This window comes from Macrotis lagotis, chromosome 7, assembly GCF_037893015.1.
Source record: "Macrotis lagotis isolate mMagLag1 chromosome 7, bilby.v1.9.chrom.fasta, whole genome shotgun sequence".
NCBI lineage: Eukaryota > Metazoa > Chordata > Mammalia > Peramelemorphia > Peramelidae > Macrotis > Macrotis lagotis.
The window spans coordinates 16,574,399-16,597,800 of record NC_133664.1 but is presented as its reverse complement, the minus strand read 5'-3'; the positions used below and the strand labels follow the sequence as shown (position 1 = coordinate 16,597,800).

The window sequence follows — 23,402 nt, the reverse complement described above, 5'->3', positions numbered from 1 at the left end:
GAGCTAACACTACACTGTTTCATTCTTCTCAGAGAAAGAGGAGGCTAGTTCAGATGATCTAAGTGTGGGGCTAGGGCCAGAGCTTGAGGATCAGAGAGGAGAGGTTTGGAACAGCTGCTTGAAGGAGTCAATAAAACGGTAGAGAGGGATTGTGGAGCAGCATCCAAGGTCCTCTGGAGGTCAAGTGATGAATTTGTTATGGGTGCAGTCAGCTAGATTTTGTGATTTTCCCAAATGATAATGAGCAACCCTGGAATGGGCGGAATGGAGAAATGCAAGGATGGGGTTGCCCAGAGATGTGCTGGGAGTCGTAGCCAAAGCATTACTTAATGCTTAGGGATGGATAGAGTCATAGAGCTAGAAGGAATCTCAAATATCATTTAACTCAATCTAAATAAAAGAAACATGAGTCCCCACATCTGTAAGGAAGGAATCTACTACATGCCAGGAACTTTAGACTTTACAATGATTATCTCAGCTGATCTTTGCAACAACCCTGTGACTGTAAATATTATCTCCACTTTATAGCTGAAGAACATGAGGTAAAGGGACTTACCCGGGCTCCCATAGCTAATAAGCTTGAGGTTGGATTTGAACTCATCTTTCTGATGTTAGGTCTTGACCATCTAGATGCCTCAGTAAGTGATCATCTAGCTTCTGCCTGAAAATCTTCAGGTTTGGGGATGCTATGTTTCCTGGTTGCCCTTCTCCCTTTGTATAAAAATAGTCCTTTCTCTATCTTTGGGGCCCAATTGAAGGAGGGCATTCCTCCTGCCACATGGGACATCTTCAAATGTTAGAAGCTAGGCATGATTTGAATGCCTTCATCATCCTGGTCGTGTCTTCTGACCACACTGTAGACTCTCAATTCCTTCCCCAAATGGAGTGTCCAGAAATGGACACAATACTCCAGAAGCAGTCTGACCAGGGCAGTGCATACTAGCATCTCCCTTTTTCTGGCTCACCAAAATGGATGAATGCAGACCAACTCTATGCTGATCTTTCTGACTGCTGGGTCATGCCATTAACTCATCTTGACCTAAATCCAGCAATGAAAGGAATTATTGCACTAGTTACCTTTATATTTATGCAAACTGATTTTCACCCCATAGGATGTTTCATTTATTCATTAGCCTTTCACTCTGACCACAGCCCAGGTCCTCGGCTGAGTTTTGAGTTCAGTGGGAAGATGACACAGTGCCCAAAGGCACATGAATGAAACACCAGGACCATGACTGGGGAGCCCAGTTGAGCTGGAGAGCCTTCAGGCCTGAGCCTGCTGATCGACCAGCCGGTTGGGTTTACTCTTGAAGGAGCCAAATTTGCTGGGGCTCCTCAGCAAGACACCCTCTGGCTATTGCAGTTTTTGGTCATACCAATTCCTGAAGATGGGGCTTGTAACTTATGATCTGTGAAAAGAAGGGCATCTTAAACGAGCCTTTCTCTCTGGCTTTTTATTGTTCGGTCATTCTCAGTTTTGTCCAACTCTTTAGGGCTTCACTGGGGTTCTGCGGGCAAAGATCCCGGGAGGCCTTTGCCTTTTCCTTCCCCAGAAGAATGACTGAGGGTGAGTGACCAGCCCAGGGTCACGGCCAGTGGCTGGACTCGAGTCTTCTGACTCCAGGCTGGTCCCTCAGCCGCTGGTGGGCTCTGGGTGCTGCCCGCTGGGCAGCTCAGTCCTGTGCTGCTGGCATAGAAGGGTCTTCCCCGCGTGCGCCCCGCTGCCCCCCTGGGCAGGGGGAACCCTGGAGGGGAGCCACTCCCACGGGGGTCCTGCCGGGCTCCTGCGGGGCGTCGGGGCTGTCGGAGGAGTGGAGGGGGGTGCTAGGCGGCCGGCCTGAGGCCCCCGTCCGAGGGGCGTCACAAACGCTAGCTAAGGTGGGGGGCGCTTCCCCCCACGCCCCCGGCTCTCCCCAGCTCGGGGCTTGGCGGGGGGCTCTGGTTGGAAATGGGGACCCCGGCCGGGGTGGGGGGGCAGCCCCTCTCGGACCGCTCGCAGGGCCGCACATCCCAAGGGCTCTCCAGGCGACCTCCCGGGCCGGGGCGGGAGCAAACCCATTCCTGCACTCTGATTGGTTCATCTTCTCAGAGGGGCGCGCTCAGCCCGCCCCTTTCCCCACCCTCCAGCGAGGGTAAATAAGAACAGCTGATGGGCGGGGAAAACACTTGAGAGCCAATCAGCGAAGGGCCTCGGAGCATCGCCCCGCCGATAGGCTTCTCAGGGAGGACTGGCGGAAGATCTGAACTGGGCGCTTCCCGGAGACCGCGGCGAGGCCGCCATGTTTGTTTCGGGTACGTGGTTGCGTCTCGGGGGCCGGGCCCGGGTGGTCCCGGGAGGCCCGCAGAAGCTAGAGGCGCGGGCGGATAGGCGCTCCGGCGCGGCTGGAGCCCCGCGCCCTCGCGCCGCTCGCTGTCCCGGCGCACGACCGGCGGGGCCGGCCGAGACCCCGCGGCTCGGGAGGCGTGGTCCGTCGCGGCGGCCGGGACTGCGCAGGCGCCAGGCCTTCCCTCTCTACCCCGGGCGCCTTCCAGGCCCCCGGGGGCGGGGCTCGGGCGGGGGCCGGCGCGGCGCAGGCGCGGTGCGCCCCGCCCCGGCCCAGGCCACGCCCCTCCCTTCCGGGAGGGCGGGGCGGGGGCGGGGGCGGGGCCGGGCCGGGCCCGCGGCGAGTCCAGCGGCTGCGGCCGGCCGGGGCCGGGGACTTCCTCGTAGCGCGGCCGGGCCGGCGGGAGCGCGTCCGTCCGTGCGTCCGTCCGGCCGGCCCGAGCATGCCCCAGGCCGGCAGCGCGTCCGCCCCGGGAGCCGTGCCCGACGACGTGCGGAGCCTGCTGGCAGGTGAGCCGGGAGGGGCGGCCGGGGCGCGGAGCCGGGCGGCGCAGGCCCGGCCCCTCCCCCCACAAGGGCCCGGCGCCCCGGCCCGGGCCTCACCTGGCCAGGTGCTGCTGGGGGCGGAGCCGGCCGGGCCGGGGGCGGGGAGGGGGCTGAGTCCGGGCCTCACCTGGCCAGGTGCTGCTGGGGGCGGAGCCGGCCGGGCCGGGGGCGGGGAGGGGGCTGAGTCCGGGGCCGGGGCCAGGCCGCCCCCCGGCGCCCCCGGCCGGGGCCCGGGCCTCACCTGGCCAGGTGCTGCTGGGGGCGGAGCCGGCCGGGCCGGAGGCGGGGAGGGGGCTGAGTCCGGGCCAGGCCGCCCCCCGGCGCCCCCGGCGCCCCCGGCCCGCTCCCGCGTCTCTGCCCCTGCGGAGGGGCCGCGGGGTCGGGGGCCCCGACCGTGAAGCCTGCAGCCGGGGACCCCCGCGGGGCCCTGACCTTCCTGCGGGCCGATGAGCGCGGCGGCGCCGGGCCCGGCCCCCCACGGGCCGCTGTGGCCCCTCCCGGGGCCCCCGCGGGTGTGTCGGGCCGAGGGTCCCCCCGACAGAGCCCAGGCACCCGTGCCGGGGGTCTGAATGTGGGCAGAGCCCGCCCAGAGAGGCCTGGAAGCCGCAGAAGTTGTCCGGGTGCCCGGCCGGGCACCTCCTCCTCACTGGCGGCCACTGACCCGGGACGGCCGGACCGCAGCCCCCCTCAGGCCTTGATGAGCCCCGTGGTTGGCAGGGAGGGCGGAGGTGGGGAGGGTGGCATTGGCCGGGCAGCACTACTAGTCAGCAGGGCGTTGGCACCCCTCCATCTGTTGGGAGCGGGGCATGCTGCCTGTCTTCAAGGAGCTGGCATCGTGAGACGGCACATTCCCACCCTCATTCAAGGGACTAGGGCCAAGAGATGCCCGGGTTAACCTACTAACCTAGGAAAAGTTAACCCAACAAAAAGTATCATGCCAAGTTTTTCCTCTTCTCTTTCTTGCACCATTCAGATTCTTTTGTCTTAATAAATAAAAACATGTCATTGCCTTACACCAGTGGCATCACATGACTTGCCCAAGGTCACACGGCTAGGTAATTATTAGGTGTCTGAGGTCAGGTGTCTGAGGTCAGGTGTCTGAGGTCAGGTTTGAACTCAGATCCTCCTGACTGATTCTAAGGCCAGTGCTGTATCCGCTGTACCACCTAGCTGCCCCCACATACTCATTTTTTAAAAGGCAATTTCTGTCCTTGGAAGCCAGTCTGTCAGAGATGTGCTTAAAAGTACAGTGAGCTTTACAAATGGACACACTTGGGTTTACTTGTTTACCTTCAATTTATCTGTCAGTTAAAGCTCAGAGTCTTAAAGCTACTTTATTTTCTTCTGAAAATTAATGAATTATTCATCTAGATAGAGCATTTGCTATTAGGATCCCAAATATAGATAGTCTTATATTTTCTCCATAATAAATGGAGAGGGACAGCAAGGTGGCACAGTGGATAGAGCAGTGGCCTTGGAGTCAGGAGGATCTGAGTTCAGGTCTGGCCTCAGACACTTAATAATAATTACCTGTGTGACTTTGGGCAAGCCACTTAACCCCATTGCCTTACAAAAATAAAAAGCCTAAAAAAAAAGTAGGGAAACATAATAAATGGAGACACAGGATAATTAAAATCCAAGGATAATCCCAAATCACCATTTAGATCAACTTTCTCCTATCCAGAAGTCCATTGGAGTTTTACAACTCTGCTTAGTCCTGCACCTTCCGGCACTAGGTCCAGCAACTCTGGATCCACTGGGTCAGCTGCTTAGGCAGAAAGCTTGCCCATTCCATTAATTCCCCTTCTATAAAGCATGGGGATGAAGGCTGGGCAGCCAAGCCAAAGTCTTGAGCTCTTGGGTTTGGCATTGGCAACTGGTGGCAACCCTGTCTTGGCTACTGAGACACCTATATAGCACCTAGGTGAAGATGCCCCATTTCTTCCTGTAGAGGGGGGACCCTTGACCAAGAGCAGTTTTGCCCAAGTTCCTTGGAATTTCATGGTCAGGATTCATTTTCCCTCTAAAATTAGGTTCAGTGTTTTTATTTTAGTTCCCCATAACACCATTCTGGGGCACCATCTGAGTCTGTAAAGGGAAGAGTGCCACCTACTGAGTCACCAGGAGCCACCTCTTTTAGCACCTGGATTTTCCTGACAAAGCATGACCGCCTAGGCCAGACCCGGCCCAGCTGGCAGTTGGAACCAAAGATATCCTATCTGCTAGTATGGGGTGATAGAGAATATCAAACCTAAATGCCTTTGGCTGGCACCTTGGAGATGACCTTGTGTCTCTCCTGGGGCAGAAGAGAATTTGGGTAGCCAAGTCTGGCCTCAGGGTAAGGCTGCCCCCTGTTCCCCCAGTCATCTCTGTGCCGAGACATTCATCAGCATCCCTTTTTGTTGCTTCTGTTGTTGGATTCCAGATTGATTCTGTAACCCTCATCCCCGATGAGCCTCTTAATTGTTACCCATCATTTTCAGAGTTCCTCTTCTCAAATGACCATTTATTCTTATTAAAAGGGAATCCAAAAATACCAAACAACGAGCCATGTCTGAACACTTCTAGCTAGTCTCTAGCTAGATAACAGTATTTAAAGAAGAAACACAGATATTCTTAGAAGAAAAGCCTCTAGTGATTGGAAACCCAGTTCAGTTGTCTCATAAATTTGAGATTAAGTGTCATCTATGGGTGATAAAAGTGGCATAGGGTAGATTTTATATACTCATCATTCACTTAGTTTGTCTTTTTCAATTAAAGGCAAGTCTATCTTTTTCATCCCAGTGAGTTTACATTTCTTTTCCAATCATATGCCAGCACATTACAATAGACACTCCAGAACAATGACTAGAGAGCACATTTTAGGCTTCTGCCTTGTTCGTTGTGGGTTGTTGGAACATGGTTTGTGACAGGGCCCTGATTTTTATTAATGTGTGGTTTTGTGAGGCTTCCTCCTTATTGGAGCAGGGCAGGATTTTGATTACCCTTCATTTTCTGAATCAAATCAACACAATTTTAACATTTGAAGCCAATTTAAAGGAAATTGTCAGTGTTAGATTCTGAGATTTATTCCTGTGAGAGCCGGGATGTGCTTATGCTTCTCTATGTTGGATGAGAGGGCCTTAGCCCAAACTTAAGCCTCCACCACACGTAAGATGTAAAAATTCTTGATGATCAAAGCAAAGACTTGAGCATTGATTTATTCAATCAATCACTGTTTTCAATTAGCTGCTTTCCAGCTCAAGGTATCTGGTTCCATTGATCTTCCTGGGCCCAGGGCCACCAATTTGCCTATTCTCACGAATAGGTTTCTCATGGGCAGGCTTGTCTTCTCCTTCTGACCCTTGTTCAAATGTTCAAATCCCTCCCCTCCTGCTTAGAGATCTTACTTCCCCATGAATAGCAAAAGAAACTGGGCCTCCAGTTCAAAAAGTAAGAGGGATGTAGATGGAGGTTGTTAGGGCCAAAGGGGGTATCGTGTGATCGATCAGTGTTCATTGATCATACTTGAATACTAGGGTGGGCCAAGGGTCCAATTGTTTACCTCCTGAGCCTTTCAAGGACCTCTCCTCACTGAACAAGACATTGGGGGGGCCGGGTTGGGATAGGGAGGAAGGCTGGCGGCTGGACGTTTGTCTTGTGACTTGCATAAGTCACAGATTCAGCACCCTCCAATTTGGCAGGGGGAAGATCCTCCATGAAACCTCTGCATAGTGGATTGCATGGGTGGGCTTCCACCCTGCACACTGCCAGGGAAGTTGGTAGCCTTTTAAAGGGGCTATCTTGTCCTAGCCAGTCTAGCCCTCGGCCTCGACATCCTACAAAGAAAGGAGGAGGGGTTCAGGCAGGCAGCCCCCCCCCCCCCCCGCCCCAGCCCCTTTCTGGCTTATCTTCTCCCCTGGGGGTGCCCAAGGGGAAGGCTGGCCTGCCTTGGTTCCTCTCCACTGACCTTCCCAGCCTAGTCCTTAGCATTGACCTCCCTGCAATGACTCCAGTACTCTGGGTAGAGGAGAGGGGGAGGAAGGGGGGCTATCCGGAGCTAGTGCAGGTGGGGTGCTCTGTTCCTGGGCCAGGCTTTTGGCCCTCCCTCTTGCTGGCATGGGAGCTTCTGTTTCAGAGTGGGCCTGGAGCCCCAACTGCTGTCAGGGTGATCTAGCTGAACATTTTGCATACCCTGGTTCTTGTTGGTAGCCCTGCAAGATTGCCCCCCACTGGAGCCTGGCCTTCCCTCCCTCTTTGCTTACTGTGTCTCCCTGAGCCTTATCTATCTGCTGTGGCTGGAGGCTGTTTGAAGGGGGAGGGGGAATCCAGGGACCAGGGTGACTCCCCTCCCCTCAAGAAAACCCAGTGTCCGTGGTGCCAAAATATAGCCTGTGAGGTTGACTGGCTGCTGGCCACATAGCATTTCCTCCACAACCGGGAGGAAAAAAAACGTCAAGCCCCCAACTCTTGGAACCACCTACTCCCCCTTGCAGGTCCCACCCCACCAGCCCCAGGGATCAGATCCCAACCACGTAGCTTGGGAGCAGTCCACCCTCCCCATAATTGATGGGAGATTCTAAAGAGGTCCCCCAGGGTGCTGTGGAGAGGAGCAGCCCCCCCCCCCCATCTCCAAGGAAGAATCAGAATTAGAGGAGGAGGAAGAGGAAGGGCAGTTTGATCAGTGGGTTCCGCTCCTTGGGGTCCCTCGATGCTGGCTATGCTGGGAGTCTGGGGGGGCCAGTCTGATTAGGCTTTGAACAGCATTAAGGGGAGTTCTGTGGGGTACTCCCCCCACGTCCCCTCTCTTCCCCCTCCCCTTGTTCATCCCCATCCCCGCAGCTCTGGCTTCCCCTCCTCCGGCACACCGGCTCCATCTTCCCAGATTTTGGAAGCTGAATTTTGTAATGGAATATTGCAGCCTTTGGAGTTTATTAGAGAACTGAAATGACTTTTTGAAGAAATAACTTTTGGACTGTCATTCGTTCTGTTATTGCTTGGGGAGATGCCGAGTGGAATCGATTTGTTTAAACTTGGGTTGCCTAATGAAAATGTAAAATAGGCAATTAAATACTTGAGGAAGGGGGAATTAAAGACAAACTTGGAGTGAAAATAGCATCAGGCAGACTATTCACCAGTCCCGGGTTCTTCTGTCTCCCCAAGATCCATCTAAGGAAAGAAGAGAAAAGAAACTAAAAGTTGTCTTTTCTATTTCCCCAAGAGATCTTGGCCCGGCTCACACAGCTGTGGGATCGTTGGGAAAAGCCAATGGATATGGGTGGTTTTGTTTCTTAATGGAAGTGATTATTTGAATCTATTTGAGATATAAAAGCATTGATGTTGGGTGTAAAATTTAGACAGCATAGTAAATGAAGAGAGGTGGATGATTTGGTGGGGGAAATAATCCAAAAGAATCTATTTCTCAAATTTCCTTTGATCTCCAATGAAAATTTTTGTAGTCTGCCTTGTGAGGGTGAAATAAACACTGGGTTCTGGATGCTCAAGGTCAGACCCTTCCCTTCCCGCAATCTGGCCAGCCCCGTGGGACAGAGTCTCCTCGCCTGCTTTGTGTTCCATTCCATTTTGATTTTTATCCACTCTGACATTTATATAACATTGTCTCAGAGGACTGATGAACTTTGAGCCAAGAAACTTTTGGTTTTATGAGTGCCAAGTTCTAATTTTTATTCTTTTATTTGTACCTTTGTGGTGGGATAGGATCTCCTTCACTAATGTTTCATAAGATGTAACTATTTTTTCTTCTGTTCCATGAGATATAACTATTTTCTTCATCTGAAATCAGGAATTGAAAATGATGATTTGAACTGGAAATCAGACTCACAAATTTTTCAGGGTCACTTTTTTACATCTTTGGCTCATGCGAGCTTGGGTGTTTTGAATTCTTTTATTAGACATAATATCAGTATTGCTTGGAGAAGATCTTCTCAGCAGTAGGAATCAGGTGAGAGTAGTAAACTGTGCCAGGCTATCTTTTAAAGGGAAGTGTAAAAGGCAGGATATAAAGATGGCCGGACACCTGCTTCTCACATGAAGGACTAGTTCAGTGAGTTCTAACTCTTATTTTATGACCTAGGAGCAAGCTTGCAATGATGATCTCCCAGGGCACCTTGAAATTCCGAAAACAGTATTAATAAAAGTTTTTTTTTAATTGCCATGCAATGCTATCTGGGCTACTTCAGAAATAATGGAGGTGCTATCAAAAGTAGGATTAAAAACTGAGGTTAAAGTCCTTCTGATGGAGAACTATACAAATAACTTCGAAATTTATTGAGTTTTTTTTCCCTAAGAGAATGAGACAGTGCAGAGAGGTATGTGAAATTACAAATGCCTAACTTCTTGTTCACTCTATTTTTCAATAATGGAAGAGCCTATTTGTGCCTCCCATTGCCTTTTAAATAAAGTGGTGGTGGTGGCGGGGCTCACACAGATCTTGAAAGGGACGACTGATTTGGAGGATGCGATGGGAAGGGATTCACTTGGAAATCTCAGCAGGAAAAATGGGGGAGGGCTTGTTTTTGAGAGGGATAAAGGGAAGTCATCGTTTTAAAAAAACATTAAAGTAAGGTATACCCGAAATTATGTTTCACGGGGTTTGGAAGAGTGTTTTATCTCGTTTATTTGGTCTTAGTAATATCTTAGACAGTTCCTGGAACAGGCATGAAAGCCCTTTACTTGATTTCATATGTATTCACCAAACTACAGCATGTTTTTTATGGCGTATCTTAGTTTAATAAAACTTGTGTGGTTCTTTCCAGCTTAATGATGTTCCCCATCAAGCCAGCCTTTGCTGTTCTAAGCATAAGCAGAATAGACAAATTGTGGTGGCTAAGTGGGTAGCACATTTGTCCGCTCTGGTATTTGAAACATCTTTCAACTGTTATGCTGAGAATTGAAAAATAACATTAACAAATGGTACCGATATGAATACTTAGAGGCAGGAACAGTCCTTGTCGTAGTCTTCAGGAAATGATTTGCTCTTATAATTTGTATCCTTTTTCTTATGTTGCCTGGTTTAGATCTTGAGACCTTTATAGCAGAAACACTCAGAGGGGAAAATTTATCCAAGAAAGCAAAGGAAAAGAGAGACTCCCTTATTAAGAAGATAAAAGATGTAAAGTCTGCGTAAGTCCCTTGACTTTTATTAATAATTTCTCCATTATAAACAACTTTGTAATTATCATTTTAATAAGAAATGTGATTACTGTGTATTAAAATTATGTTCTCATTTAATTGGTATTAAGTATTTAGGAGAAAAACAATCCGGTGGTAATAATAGTTGAAGTGGAAATAAAGAGATTTGTTTATGCCTGTCAAAAAGTAACCTCTTCGATATAGTCTTGATTGTATATCACGAAAATAAGGTGGTGTTAGCAAAATGGGGATATTGCTGTTTAAGCATTGTTAGAATCTGATGATGGCACGCTGGCTATAGAACAAATGGAGCCTTCTGGATGCAAAATGTCATTCCCTTCAACACTGGAGAGTGTCTTATCATTTTTAAGGCTCACAATTGTTATGTATGTAGCCCCAAGTGAAAGTCTGTTAGAGGATTTTCTTTTTAAAATCAGTATTTGTAGCTCTTAAAGAGAAACAGCTGCAATTTTGTTTAATTCTGTTGATGAATTGACCTATCCTGTAATTTTACAAATATTGGGTGCATTCCGTTGCTCCAGATGAGAACATTAAGGAAATAAAGCAGTGTGAATTTGGAAAACCATTAAAAAAAAATGAGAACTGAGCAATTGCCCCTGATGAGTTATTTTTGATCAGTCTTCGGTTTTCAAATGTAATGTGTTTTGTTTGCTTTTGTTTTGCAGCTATCCCCAAGACTTCCAAGACAAAGGTACATTTTGAAGGAGTTTGCTTCATTTGTGGCAAGTTTTTAAACGTGTTTTTCTCTGTCGCCTTTTCCTTGTGATCAAGTTAAATATCAACGTTTAATAGTTTGAGTTAGAATTTAAATTTTCATTTTGTACACTGACAACCCTTCCAGGACGAGGGTGTTAGCTCCCCCTGCTGAGAAAAAAAATTAAAAACCTCGTCTCTGGGATTTACTCTGGGCACAGCTGTGCTTCTACCCAGACGCTGGCGATTTCATAACAGGAGAAATGTGGTAGGCAAGCTGATGTTACACAGTGAATAGAAAAGAAATAAAAAAACCGGTCCCATGCTCCTTAAAACTCAATGGACGATTTGATGGAGAGAGGATGAGTTTGTTTAGCCAAGTGCTTAAAGGATTGTTTATATTCTGGCAATTGCAATTTAATATTTCAAATACCTTTTTTGGATTAAGAAATTATTTCAGTGGTTACTTTCAGTAGACTGATTTAAAAGCTGTGAAAAAATGGGTTGTTAAAAAAATGTCAATAAGCATAATGGACATTTCCGGATTTTACAAAGTGCCTTTAAACCCTCTGTGAATTTTATGTTACTTGAAACAAAACCTGGATTCTCTGTGTAGCACACGTGTGGTTTTCTATCAGAACGGAGACAAAACTGGAGCTGAGGTCACAGCAGATTTGAGAAGTGGAGACTTCTCGGGCAGCCGTGCCTCCCGCTCGCCTGCTGCAGTCTCCGGTTCTGTAACCAAACCTGCCATGGCCCTCGCTTCCATGATGCGAATTCAGGAGGTCATGACCTGTAGCCTGTGGATGCTGGTATGAGGGTCACAGTGTGAGGTCAGCCAAGCTGAGGGGAAGCTGGCTTTGGGGTTGACTTGGCGGGGGAAACTAGCACGGGACCTTTTACTAGGGTCTGTGGGGGCCACAGCCTGGTGCATGGCAGTACCATCTGAGATGCTGTTTGAAGAAGCAGAGCACTGAGCTCTACATACCTGAATTCAGACAGGTGAAATTAAACCACAGACTCTGCTCGTTTTAAAGTCTTGAGAGAAGTATGTTTTGTATCCCAGGATTTGAGGACCAGAGGTAACTCTTTCCTTCCTTCCTTCTTTCCATCCTTCCTTCCTTTTTCTTCCTTCTTTCCTTCCTCTCCTCTTTCTCTCTCCCTCCCTCCCTCTTTCTTTCCCTCTTTCTTCTTTCTCTTCCTTCCTTCCTTCCTTCCTTCCTTCCTTCCTTCCTTCCTTTCTTTCTTTCTTTCTTTCTTTCTTTCTTTCTTTCTTTCTTTCTTTCTTCTTTCTCTCCCCTCTCCCTCCCTCCCTCCCTTCCTTCCTTCCTTCCTTCCATCTTTCCTTCCTTTGTTCCTTCATTCCTTCCTTTCCCTCTCTCTCCCCTTTCCTCCCTCCATTCTTTTTTTCTTTGATTCTTTCTTAAACACTTATTTCCCACCCAAATTTCTGCCTTTAATTTACAGTGAGTCCCAATCATTTTTCTTCAGGAAAAACATATTCATGGTAGTATAGCTTATAATTAGTTAAATATTAAACTAACATTTGAATTTTAACTGCCTTGCTTTTTATAAAACTTGTATTTTTTATTTAGGGATAATGTTAGCATGATGGTCTATAGAGGTAGCATATCCCTTTCCCCTTAAAAGAGATAAATAGAAATATGCACATGACTTTTGGTTTGGAAATGCTTTCAGTTTATTACTCAACTATATTGAGTTCTTTTATTGTAACCTAATTGCAGGAACATTTAAGAGGTGAAAGAATATGAGTTAAGCAGGCGTGAAGTATGAGATTATGCTGTTAATTGCGAATGATTCAGTATCAGTGGTTTGGGAACTTTCCCTTTTTGTGTACTCTTTTTGGACATGTTCAAGTATGTCTGTATTAAAATTGCATTTCTGAGAGGGATCTTCTCAGTCTTTAAAGAGAACAGAAATTTATTTGGTAGAAATTGAGAGAGGAGCCCAACCTTATAAAAGATCGAATTCTTTTCTCTGCCCTGCTCTTTCTAGAATACCCTCCTGTACAATGTTCTGTTGGGTTAGCTCATACCTGGCAGTGCCTATGAAAAAGCCAAGTGAGAGGTTAAAAGTGAGGGTTCTAACATCGAGATCCAGAGAAAGCCTAAGGAAGAGTGAGCCATTGGGCTTCCATTTCTAAACTAGAAGCTCTTCTTAAAATAATTACCCCCAAATTCTCTAGTTAAATCATGAATAGGCTATCATTTGGGTGAAGACCTAATTGTAGAAGATATAATTTTGACTGTAGTTGGGTGAGTGTGAGTTTGAGATGGGGAGAGGGAAGGAGAGAAGAAAGATAGAGGTTGAGAAGGGTGGGAGAGACAGACAGACAGAGAGATGGACTGAGACAGAGAGACAGATGGAGGACCAGAAGCTTTTATCTCAGGGCAGAGTTCTGCTCTTCTCTTGGACTGTGTGGCCTGTATCTCCCATGGGTTCATGTGAAGTGACCTGCAGCTCCTCTAAGTTCACATTGCAGTACTAGCAATCTTTGGGGATCTCTGTGTTTTTCTTCCTTCAGTAGCCATTGAATATAAGAGATCGCTGTGATCAACAATCCATTAAGGAGAATTTTATGATGGGATTGCTCATGCCAACCCCTGGACTGGGGGCACTTATTATAATCCTGGTCTTTATTGAAAAAACAACTCCCAGACACCTGGCTAGAGATTACTCAAATAAAAGTGTAATTTTCAAGTATGGTCATTTCTAATGTAAATATTTCTTTACTTATTAGTGTTTTTGGAGAAAATAGAACTCCCACCCTTAAAAAAAACCATCTCACATGTCCTTGAAAGTACAAAGTTTGCATTTTTGAGGACTGACGGTTTCTAAAATGAATAAATCAACTTAATTAGCAAAGCAGTAAGCTGAAGTAAGGATATTTGTGGGTTGAATGGTACCTTTCCCAGATTTCCCTGGGGGACTCCCAGTGCTGGAGCTCGACTCTTAGCATTTCATCTGTAAAATGGGGATTATCCCAGCACTTCCCTTCCAGGTCATTGAGATGATCAAATGAGAGAATAATAAGAAAGTGATTGACAAACTTTAGAGCTCTATCTTAAATGGTAGCTATGATTATTATCTGCTACCCAGTGTACTTGTCTCCCACAGAATAGGCCCCCAAATAGCATTGTGGTGGTTAATGCTATTTCTGAGAGGCCTCCAAGGAACTGAAAGAAGAATCAGAATGGGACAAGTGCTTTGGAACTCCTATTTATATTCCCTTTAGAGTATTGAAATCCCAACTTATACCTCCACACACTTCTAGCTGAGGAACCTCATCCATTAGGCAGCACTGAGATTTGGGGTAAAAACATCAAAGTGTTCTACACATCATTTTATTTTATGTGATCTGAATATAGGTTTCATGAACTTATTCCTAGTTTACCTTGTTCTTGTCAACCACTTTGAGGGTTTTTTGCCCCTTTTAGACTGGCTAATTTTTTATTATAGATTTTAGGCTCCTTTCTTAAAATACTACTGTCCTCAGAGAATGACAGAATATGCTGTTGAATAGGGCTGGGTGAGGTAAATAGTAAATGACTTAAATGCATTAAACTCTGAAAAAAATTTTATTGATAAAATATAACAAGAATTCTTACTTTACTTCTGTAACTTAAATACAACATATACGAGACTAGTTTTACAGAAGAGCCAAGTGGAGGTGAATATTAGTTTCACAAAAGGATTTGGCTGAGCCCTCTGTTCACCAGTAAGCATTCCGAGTGGTTTAACAAAGGAAAAGAACACCAATCTTTGAATCCTAAGACCTTGATTCTACTGGGCTTTGTTACTTAAGTTTGACCTTGGGCCATTTGTGTTCTCTAGGCTTCATCTTATCTGTAAGCATGGAAGGCCAGAAAATGGGTTATTTCCACTGCCCGTTGCTGCTCAAGAATTCTGGTTGCTAAGTAAGATTTCATTTAGAAAAATTAATTTTACACATTTGAAGAACCTTCCCATATTAAAATAATGAGTCTAATGAGGATCCTTTCCACAATAAAGTAAGTGATACATTCTAAGGATTGTTCTAAAATATTTTCTTAAACCTAAATTTCAGAGAATTAATATGTACAATTTTCAAAATGCGCAATTTTCAAAATGTGCAAATGAGGAGTTGGTTTTGATGACCTGCTGAAGCTGATTAAAAATGAGTAGAATTTTAATGTTCCAAACTAGATATCTTTCCTTTTGCCATCATATAGTCAGAGATGAAATGTGGATGTGAGATTTAGTTAGAAAACATTGTTTTCATGTTGTCTTCCCTTAGTCATGTTATGTTATTTTCTCCCTGGTATTCCTCTTAGTCAGGAGGGTACACAGGCCTACTCCTGTTCCTTCTGTCCCATAGCAGGGAGCTCTTCTGAAGTTTATGAATGGCCAGAACAAATGGTTTTTATGGTAGGCAGGAAGAAGCCTTCTTTTTCTTGAGGTGGCAGTGGACTGAGGCCTCGAGCCCCGTTAAGATGGTCCTTGAATTTAGGAATGGCCCTCTATTTCCTTTCTGCAGCTCCTCCCTACTGAGTGGACTTTGAGTTGAGAGTTGACTGCACGATGAAATCTGAGCATTTTACTCACTGGTTGTTTTTTCCCCAGTCCACGTACAAATCTTTAAGTGTGTCTGGGGTTATGGGGCCCCTCGGCAAGAGGTGGGAGTCTGTTTCAAAGGTAATGCTTGAGACACAGTCTTATGTATTTCTGTCTTTCTTTCACCTTAACGGAAGTAGTTGCTTTTTGATATTCAGAGTTTATAGCTATAAATAAGCCATCGTATAATAAAAGTGACCAAGAGGAGTAGACTATTTGTGTTGACCAGAAACCTGCAAAGTTTTATGATTTCTAGTAGTTTCCTCTAACAAATGTTAGGTTACAGGCTCTAGTCCATCTTTTTCAGTTGTACATTAGGATTTGGAGCCACAGCTAAATGAATCACACACACACAGAATGAGGGATTAAGATCTCCTGAGTCTAATTTGTGACTCACACAAGTAGTTTTAACCTCTTCAGTTAGGGGTTTTTTTTCCTCATAAACTCTGAAATGGGAATAATGACCATTTATTATTTTATAGTTAACATATCATTTTGGAAAATTTAGAATTGCACTTTTAAAAAATAAAGGGTAAAATATTTTTTCCTCATATCCTTTAGGTACTAGTAAAAGACATTACTTATTTAATTTTGTGATCAGCTTAGTATATTAGCCAGCATATCTGAACCCTTATGGGTTGCTATTTTAACTTACAAAAATTAAGCAAAATGAGTGATGAGGATCTGAACCCAAATAATATACCTTTAAAAAGGACACTAATGTGGGTGAGTACAAAATATCATATTCTTCTGTCAAGCAGAATTTACTCCTGAAATTATAGAAAGCAGAGAAAGGAATCAGTATTTTTTAGACAGTTAACTTTGTATCGTTAATTAAACTTTTGAAAGTTGTGGGATAAATCAAATGCTTTTCTAGGGAAACAAGAAGCAGTATTAATGAGCAACAACCCCGTAATTATCCTTGTGAGTACATAACAGGGACACATTCATGTCTTTTCTTTGTGCAATAACTTTTACAAAGAAGTATTTTTAAACTGATCATTAATTTTATGACCACAGAAATGAGATGCAAAATTTATGCTGTTGTCATTGGCCCAGGCTCAAGGCGGCACTGACATTATGTGTGATTGTAATAGAAGGGCTGCCAACTAATGATTCTATAGACATTTCATTTGAGCACGCCTTTCTTTTAGATGTCTGATTAGGCTATAATGCTTTCAATTATGTCTGCAAATTGTATTGGATACGTTTACCTGATGCCCAATTGTTGGTTGGGAGTTCGGTTTCCTATTACATAAATACAAGTTGAACATTTTCCTTTTAATTTATGTATGTCTTTACAGGTATATTTGCAAATACTAAGAATCCCTGGAGGGAAGGAACGCCTTACACTGCTCAACAGCGACCCCTCTGCTTAAGCTTCTGTGTAGCCCCAGTGAACCTTCCAGGAGCCACCAGGGGCTTTGGCTCTAGGAAGGTGTGGAGGAGAGAGAAATAGGGGACTAGGGGCCAGGGCTCATGTTGGCAGCACATGCTGCTGCTTTCTACTTTCAGTGTAGGGAGAAATGGCATTCTCACTGGCCTCTGAGTTAATCCCAGCTAAACTAAAAAGTGAAGATAGAAATCTGAAGTGATATCCTTAAGTTACTTTGCCCTTAATTGAAGTCTTTTTTTAGACACCACCCCCCCTTCCCCCTGGTTAAAAAATACAAAACTGTTTAAATGAGCTTTGTGATATAGATATAAAGCTTCATGATAGAGGGTGAATTATAGACAGTTTCAACCTTAAATAGAGACTGCAAAGCTTAAAACATAATAATCAGCCTGTCTCATCACTGGCATATAATTGTTTTTTCCCATTATAAAATATGATAACTTGGAATTTCTCACCCTGTTTAGTAATCATCTTAAATTGTCGGGATATAATAAGGTGGCATGCATAAAGAAGTGCATAAACTCTGGAGTGTTCCCTAAACTTGGGGGACGATGGTTCTGCTCTTTGAAAGCCTTCGCTTTCAAAGAGATATTTTGGATTTGCCAAAAAAGATTTGTTGGAGGTTTTTTTCTATTCACCATCAACTTTATATTCAGTTTTGTTGATTGAAGCAGGAACATGTTATTAAAAAAAAGATCATCCAGGTAGAAACATGTTTGAGCCTGTTAATACATCTCCATGTTCACTGGAGGATATCTCCTTGTACGTGTGAAATAGGAATTATCCTGGGCAGGGTGGTTTGGGATAGTCCTCAGTGTTAAGGCTCAAAAATCACCCAAGGTTGACTTGAATTGGTAAAGTCTTGTGTAGATGTCAGTTCTTCCCAAAAAGACCTTCAATTTTTGTCAACAGATATGTCTTTGTATTGCTTTGAAAAGCACCAGGCAATTCTTATTATATCAAACCTAAATTTTTTGTCTTTGGAAATTTCTTCCGAATAATCTTTTAAAATGGTGTCAAGTTGTTATTTTCTTCCTCAGCAAGTCACAAGACCAAAATATTGAATCTCTTATTGAACTTTTTTTCTGATCTTGATTCACTGCAGAAATCTTATAACATTTGCAAAATAAAGATTAGAACATTTTTGTAAAGGTAATTCCCTTCAAAGCTACTGTGATCTGGCAGCAGGATTGAGAGTTGTCCAGCAATTTGAGTTGAAGAGGGCTCCTAAGAGAGAGCTGGGGGGCTTGAGCCCCTGAGAACTAGAAATTGAGGCAGAAGAGTTGAGATCAAATGAGATCATGTCTGAAAAGTCTTCTGCCCACCTTGAAGTTCTCTCTAAATTGGGTCAGCTAGTAATGTTATTTTTCCAATTACCTTTCCATGAAAATGAGTTATATTTTACTTTGTTTACTTTTATCATCTTCTTTATGGAAATGAGTATTATTTTATTCTCACAAGAATCCTATATAAGGATTACAAACTGAATGTTTGTCAGTGCAGCTTGGAATAGCTGAAAAGAGGAATCCTCAGAAATGAATCCATGAAGAATTGTCCTTATTCCTTGAAATTCCACTGGACAGTGTCCAAGACCTGCTTGTTCCTGTTGGGGTGTGATGGTGATGACAAGGGGCTGGTGTGCTCCCTTGCTGGGCCCTCGCTCAAGTAAGGTCCAGTTGATTGATGCCCAGCAGAACAGCCACATCCAGGAAGTTAAGCTGAACGGGAATATGGAAGCCTCGAAAGAGAGAATTCTACAGCACCATTATCTAGTGCAAACGTGATGGGGCAGGAGTGGCAAGGACGGCCTTGCCCGGCCTGTTCCTGCCTTGGAGCCAAGGAGGCTGGGAGGGCCCAACCCTTCCTCCCGCAGCTCCTAAATGCGGCTCTAGTTGCCGGGAGAGCAAGCCTTGGGGATGAATCCTGCCAGGCTTTTGTGTCTCCTTGGATCCCAAGCAGCCCTGCCAGCACATCCTGGGCTGCTCTGATCTGTCTGAGTTCCACACCACCCCCCATCATGTACATTAGGACGACTTTTTATTCAGTATGAATTGAAATACAAATCTTCTGATAACTGCAAGATGAATTTATTTTAAAAAGAGACTTTTTTAAGCTTGTGGTAGAGACTAAGACTAGAAAACCAAAGGGGAAATTGACTAGGAAAAATGTTTTAAAAAATTACTGAAAGAAAAGCAAAGCCAGTTACAAACTTCTTTTGTGAGTTGTAAGAAAAAGCATTTTTACTGAAGGTTGATAATCCTTGTCATGCAGCTAGGGCCACTTTATCATCTTGTGTCCTTCTGTGTTCTTATAATAACTTGATGTTCAGATTGTTTTATGTGATCTGTTTTTATGCTGCTATTTTGTTATTGTCTGGTTTTGAGTTAATGAATGGCATCTAGAGCTTGAAAGTTTGGGGGGGATCCCTTTTCTGGTTTCTCTGGAATTTTTTGTACACTTTTTATGTGTATGTTTTGCAATAGTAGATTTCAGAATTTGGGGGAGAATATTCTTTCAGAACAGAGATAAATACAGGTTATACTCCCCCTGTCCTGGAAATATCTTAGTTGAGATGAATGTAATTCCTAATTGGATTCATCCTTGACTCATTTTTAAAGCATAACCTGCTATATTCACTAACACAGTTTAAGATTTTTTTGTCAGAGTAGCTTTGTTTTGAAATCATCACTTTGTCAAAGACTTTATTTAACTCTTTTATAGTTGATGGAGAAGATGGAGAAGAATATGATGATCCTTTCCCGGGGCCTCCAGACTCGCTCTCCCAAACATCTGACCGCTGTGAAAAAGATGATGAAGCACCCTCTGACGGTAAGTCACTGTTTTCCACAGATTCCCCTTCTTGGGAGCTGCCATGAACAGGGTGATGTTCTTGTTGGGAAGGGAGGATGTGGGCCTCTGCAGCCAGCTGGGGGTTTGCTTACCTTTCCAAGAACCTTTAAGGAACTGAAGAGCTCTCTCTAGTGGTACCGGCAGCATACTGACCTCATCTCAATGATGCAGGAGTTTCACTGAAATACCCCTTTTCTTGGAAATCGTTCTTCGACACATTGGAGAAGGCTCAGAACATTTTGGTGAATATCTTTAGTAGCCCATTGTTGGTTAATTTAATATTATCAAATTCTTGCTTAATTTTATTATGCTTCTTAATGGCTTGCTGTATTATTTATTTTATAAATAATGAAACAGTTTGCTTGATTGATATTTTTCCGGAAAACTTCATGCAAAATAGGTTCATAAAATATTAAATTAATTATTCCTACAATGCTTTCTCACATTGAGACAGGCTTTCATTCAGCACTTCTTGTATATACATTTTTCCCTGAATTTGTTGCTTAAAAAAAAAAGACAAAAGTTGTTTTGATATTTTATTTAATCAGTGATGGCAATTAATTATTTGCATATTTTCATGCTATCAGACATTATTGAATATCACAGATTATGAAACTTATTTTTGTTGTAGTGTGTCTTTTTTTTTTAAACACACATTGGCGACATTTCCACCATACAGGACCTGATAGGGGTGATCTATAGTTATAAATTAAGCATGTGTATCGATAAATTAGCCATGCATATTAATTTGTGGCACTGAAAGTTTCATATAGACATAGGCGTGATTTATGCCTTCTGCCATGATATGATGATCAAACTGTGCAGTTCCATCTCTAAGTACAATTGCTGAATGAAAATATGCTTCCCGCAACAGAGCACTCCACATTTTATGTTATCCAGATTATTCCCTTTGGAAGCATAAATTGCTTTTATGAGGTATAAAATTATGTCTATTGCAGAACAGGGATAAGTCAAGTACATGCATAAGTGATAAACATTCTAACCACTGATTCAGAATAACACAATCTTTTTTTATACTCAGAACTTTGCACAATGTGTAGCAATAATAATCATATTCATTTTATGTTGAGTTCTGTGTTTTGGCAAATTTTGAGCTGCTCTTTTTAAGGAAAAAGACATTGTTTTTTGTTGTTGCTGTTATTTTGCTTTCTTATTTTAAAAGATGCTGCGTTCGTTCTCTTTTGCCACGGCTTTATCATGCAAACAGAACCTTAACTTACATAACCTAGTATTCAGAGATATATTTTCTAATAGAGATGGTTTTGCAATTGATAAGATTCTATTTTCAGATAAAAGTAGAAATTCCTTTTATTTACTTGTTTCATTTCTTTTGGCTTATAAAATAAAACCTTTTTCCTTTCAAGCAAGTGTAATTCTGTCTGAAACTATAAATGTGAATTATTTATAGTCCATGGAAAAATGATTTGAATTAAGCAGAATTTGAAGATAATTTCAAGACCTCCCTTAAAAAGAAAAAAAAATAATAAAGAATATCAACAAGATAAATATCCACATGACCAAAAAGCTGTTCAGTGAATTTTGTTAAGAAGACTGGACAGTTATTAAATTATGCTCATGTATAACAAAACAAATTAACTATATTCTTCCTTTCTTATAAATCACCAAACTACAATATTTAGGATGCTTTCAGGGCTGTGTATGTAGGGAACACAAGCATGGTCTCAAAGGAGAAGGCATTTAAAGATGCCTGAATCTACATAGTGATATGAAACTGTCATTTGTTATTTTTTGAAAATTATTTGCCTAGTTTTGATGAGTATTTGAATAAAGAATTTCAACATTTAGACTGCGCAGATTTATTTCTCATATAGTTTAACAACATTGTTTGTAGGATTAATTTTTTCCAAGACTTTATTTTCATGGATTAAAAAATACTCAAAAAAACCAGCCCCATTGCTCAGACTCCTCATTGCCAGTTATAAAATATTTTTTAGTTACACACATTCCTTTTTCTGGGTCTTTACTTTTTTATTTGCATTGTATTCCTTGCTGAATCATTTTCCTTCATCACATGACCTAAGCCTAATGATGTATTAATTACTAAAAAGATAATGCATTTAACAATCAGTATAACCAAATTAGCACAGGTCACCCAAAGGCCTTTTGTCAAATTCGATTGTTGTTTTGTCCTTTTGACTTTTACCTTATGGTCGGCACTCACAAAGTATCTCAACTTTGATGGATTATAAACTCTAAGCATGATATGTATTTTTCATAATGCTAATGTAATTTTCAAGGTACTGAAAAGGTCAAACCTGCACATCTCTGTGTGCATTCTTAGTCTGTCTTTCCCTTTAATATTTCTTTTTCTCTGTTCCTCTGGTTCAAAAGTTCACTCAGTTCCCAAATGGCCACCTAATTTTCCAGTTATTCCCTCAAGCCATATGTGTTTTGGTTTCTTTATGGTTTATTAGGTACTGTAGGAAAGTAGCATAAGTTATATCTTCTAATGAAATTCAAGCACACTTCAGTGATGTTTCGACTTGATTGCTAGTAGCAATTAAATCACAGCAAAGGAGAATAATGCATAATCTCACCCAGTCCAGACACCCTACAGAAATGGGAAGGGGCCGAAAACAACAACCAGCCTCCCCGGCCCGGCCAGACGGGCCGTGCGCAGCCCGCTCTCTTTTATTGGCCGAGAGCCTGATTGATAGCAAAATCATAACTTGCTGCATGCTAACAGGCAGAGTTCACTTGTAGGTTATTGTGAGCTGATAAAGGGTTAGATGGAGTTTTGATTTTCGCATTGGACCTTGGAGCTCTAGATTAATGGAATTTCAATGAGAGGCTGGAGTAGCCACAGCTTTGTCAGAAAAACAGATGGAGATTCTATAGTCATGTCTGCTCATTAATACCAGTTGCTTGAAAGGTGTGCTACTTACTTCTCTATACAAAAGAGTTGAGATAATTGATTTTTGAGTGGTGCGTTGGAAAAAAAAAGAACCCACACCTTTATTGATGACTAGGTTTGTTGTAACATCAGTGGTTGCAGCATAAAAGAATGTAACAATTTTTTCTATCTATATTTGGAAACAATTTTTTTTCTGATGGGAAATAAATTTTAATTTCAGTTGTATAAATGAAAATATTTTAGGAAAAAAGTATTTTATATTTGCAAATGATGATAAAAATTATGCCAAATTTTCATTTGGTCTGGGTAGAGAAGGAAATATTTAAATCATTTGGAAGTTCATTTTTATTATATGTTTTAATTTGAGGATTAATCAAGAAAAATAATCTAGCAGATTGGCTTCTTAAATTTTGATGTCCAAATATATTAGAGTATTAATGTGAATTAGGTGAATTGTCATCAGATAAAATTATAGAGAGAATGGAGTTCCATATCCTGTATTAAAGGTACTTTCACTTTCAAGTATGTTAACATAATTATGATAGGGGTCATTGGGGTAGATGGAGTGGTTGTTCTGGGGAAGCTAATGTGTTATGATTTCCCCTACTCAGATAATTCCCTATTCTTTAGTCATTTTTCATGTTTAAAGGTTATTTCTCCTTATTTAGAAATATAAACTTTTTGAAATAATCTGAGATAATAGGAAAGGAACATTTTCAATTCCAACTGTGTCATGCATTTGAAAATCTCCCTAGTAAGGCAAAGGGATGCAATAGGAAGGGAAAGGACCACAGTGAGTTTGGTCTTTCTGTCCATGAAAGGTCAAAAGAACCTTTGAGGGCTTGTTGCAAATCGGATTCAGTCCTAGGCCAGGATCACGCTGTTGTTAAGAACTTGGAAACCTTCAGGGAGAAGAAACTAAAAAAGGTGGA

The 23,402-nt window shown here is 43.2% G+C and overlaps 1 protein-coding gene and 1 long non-coding RNA gene across 6 annotated transcripts in view; one reads left to right on the top strand and one right to left on the bottom strand.

Annotated features, from left to right (window-relative positions):
• LOC141494393 (uncharacterized) overlaps positions 1-2,474 on the bottom strand; it is a 53,231-nt gene extending 50,757 nt beyond the window's left edge. Inside the window, exon 1 of the long non-coding RNA XR_012470426.1 lies at positions 557-2,474. This is a non-coding gene — a long non-coding RNA (uncharacterized LOC141494393). The remainder of the gene's footprint in view (positions 1-556) is intronic.
• The window catches only part of SKAP2 (src kinase associated phosphoprotein 2), a 189,346-nt gene continuing 167,899 nt past the window's right edge, over positions 1,956-23,402 (top strand). For 2 of the 5 annotated variants that reach the window (XM_074195532.1, XM_074195531.1), the window contains exons 1-4: positions 2,672-2,833; positions 9,886-9,991; positions 10,687-10,712; positions 19,446-19,553. In XM_074195532.1, coding sequence (XP_074051633.1) covers positions 2,767-2,833; positions 9,886-9,991; positions 10,687-10,712; positions 19,446-19,553 — 307 coding nt within the window. In that variant the 5' untranslated portion in view covers positions 2,672-2,766. The other 3 variants (XM_074195534.1, XM_074195535.1, XM_074195536.1) reach the window with 3 other exon arrangements.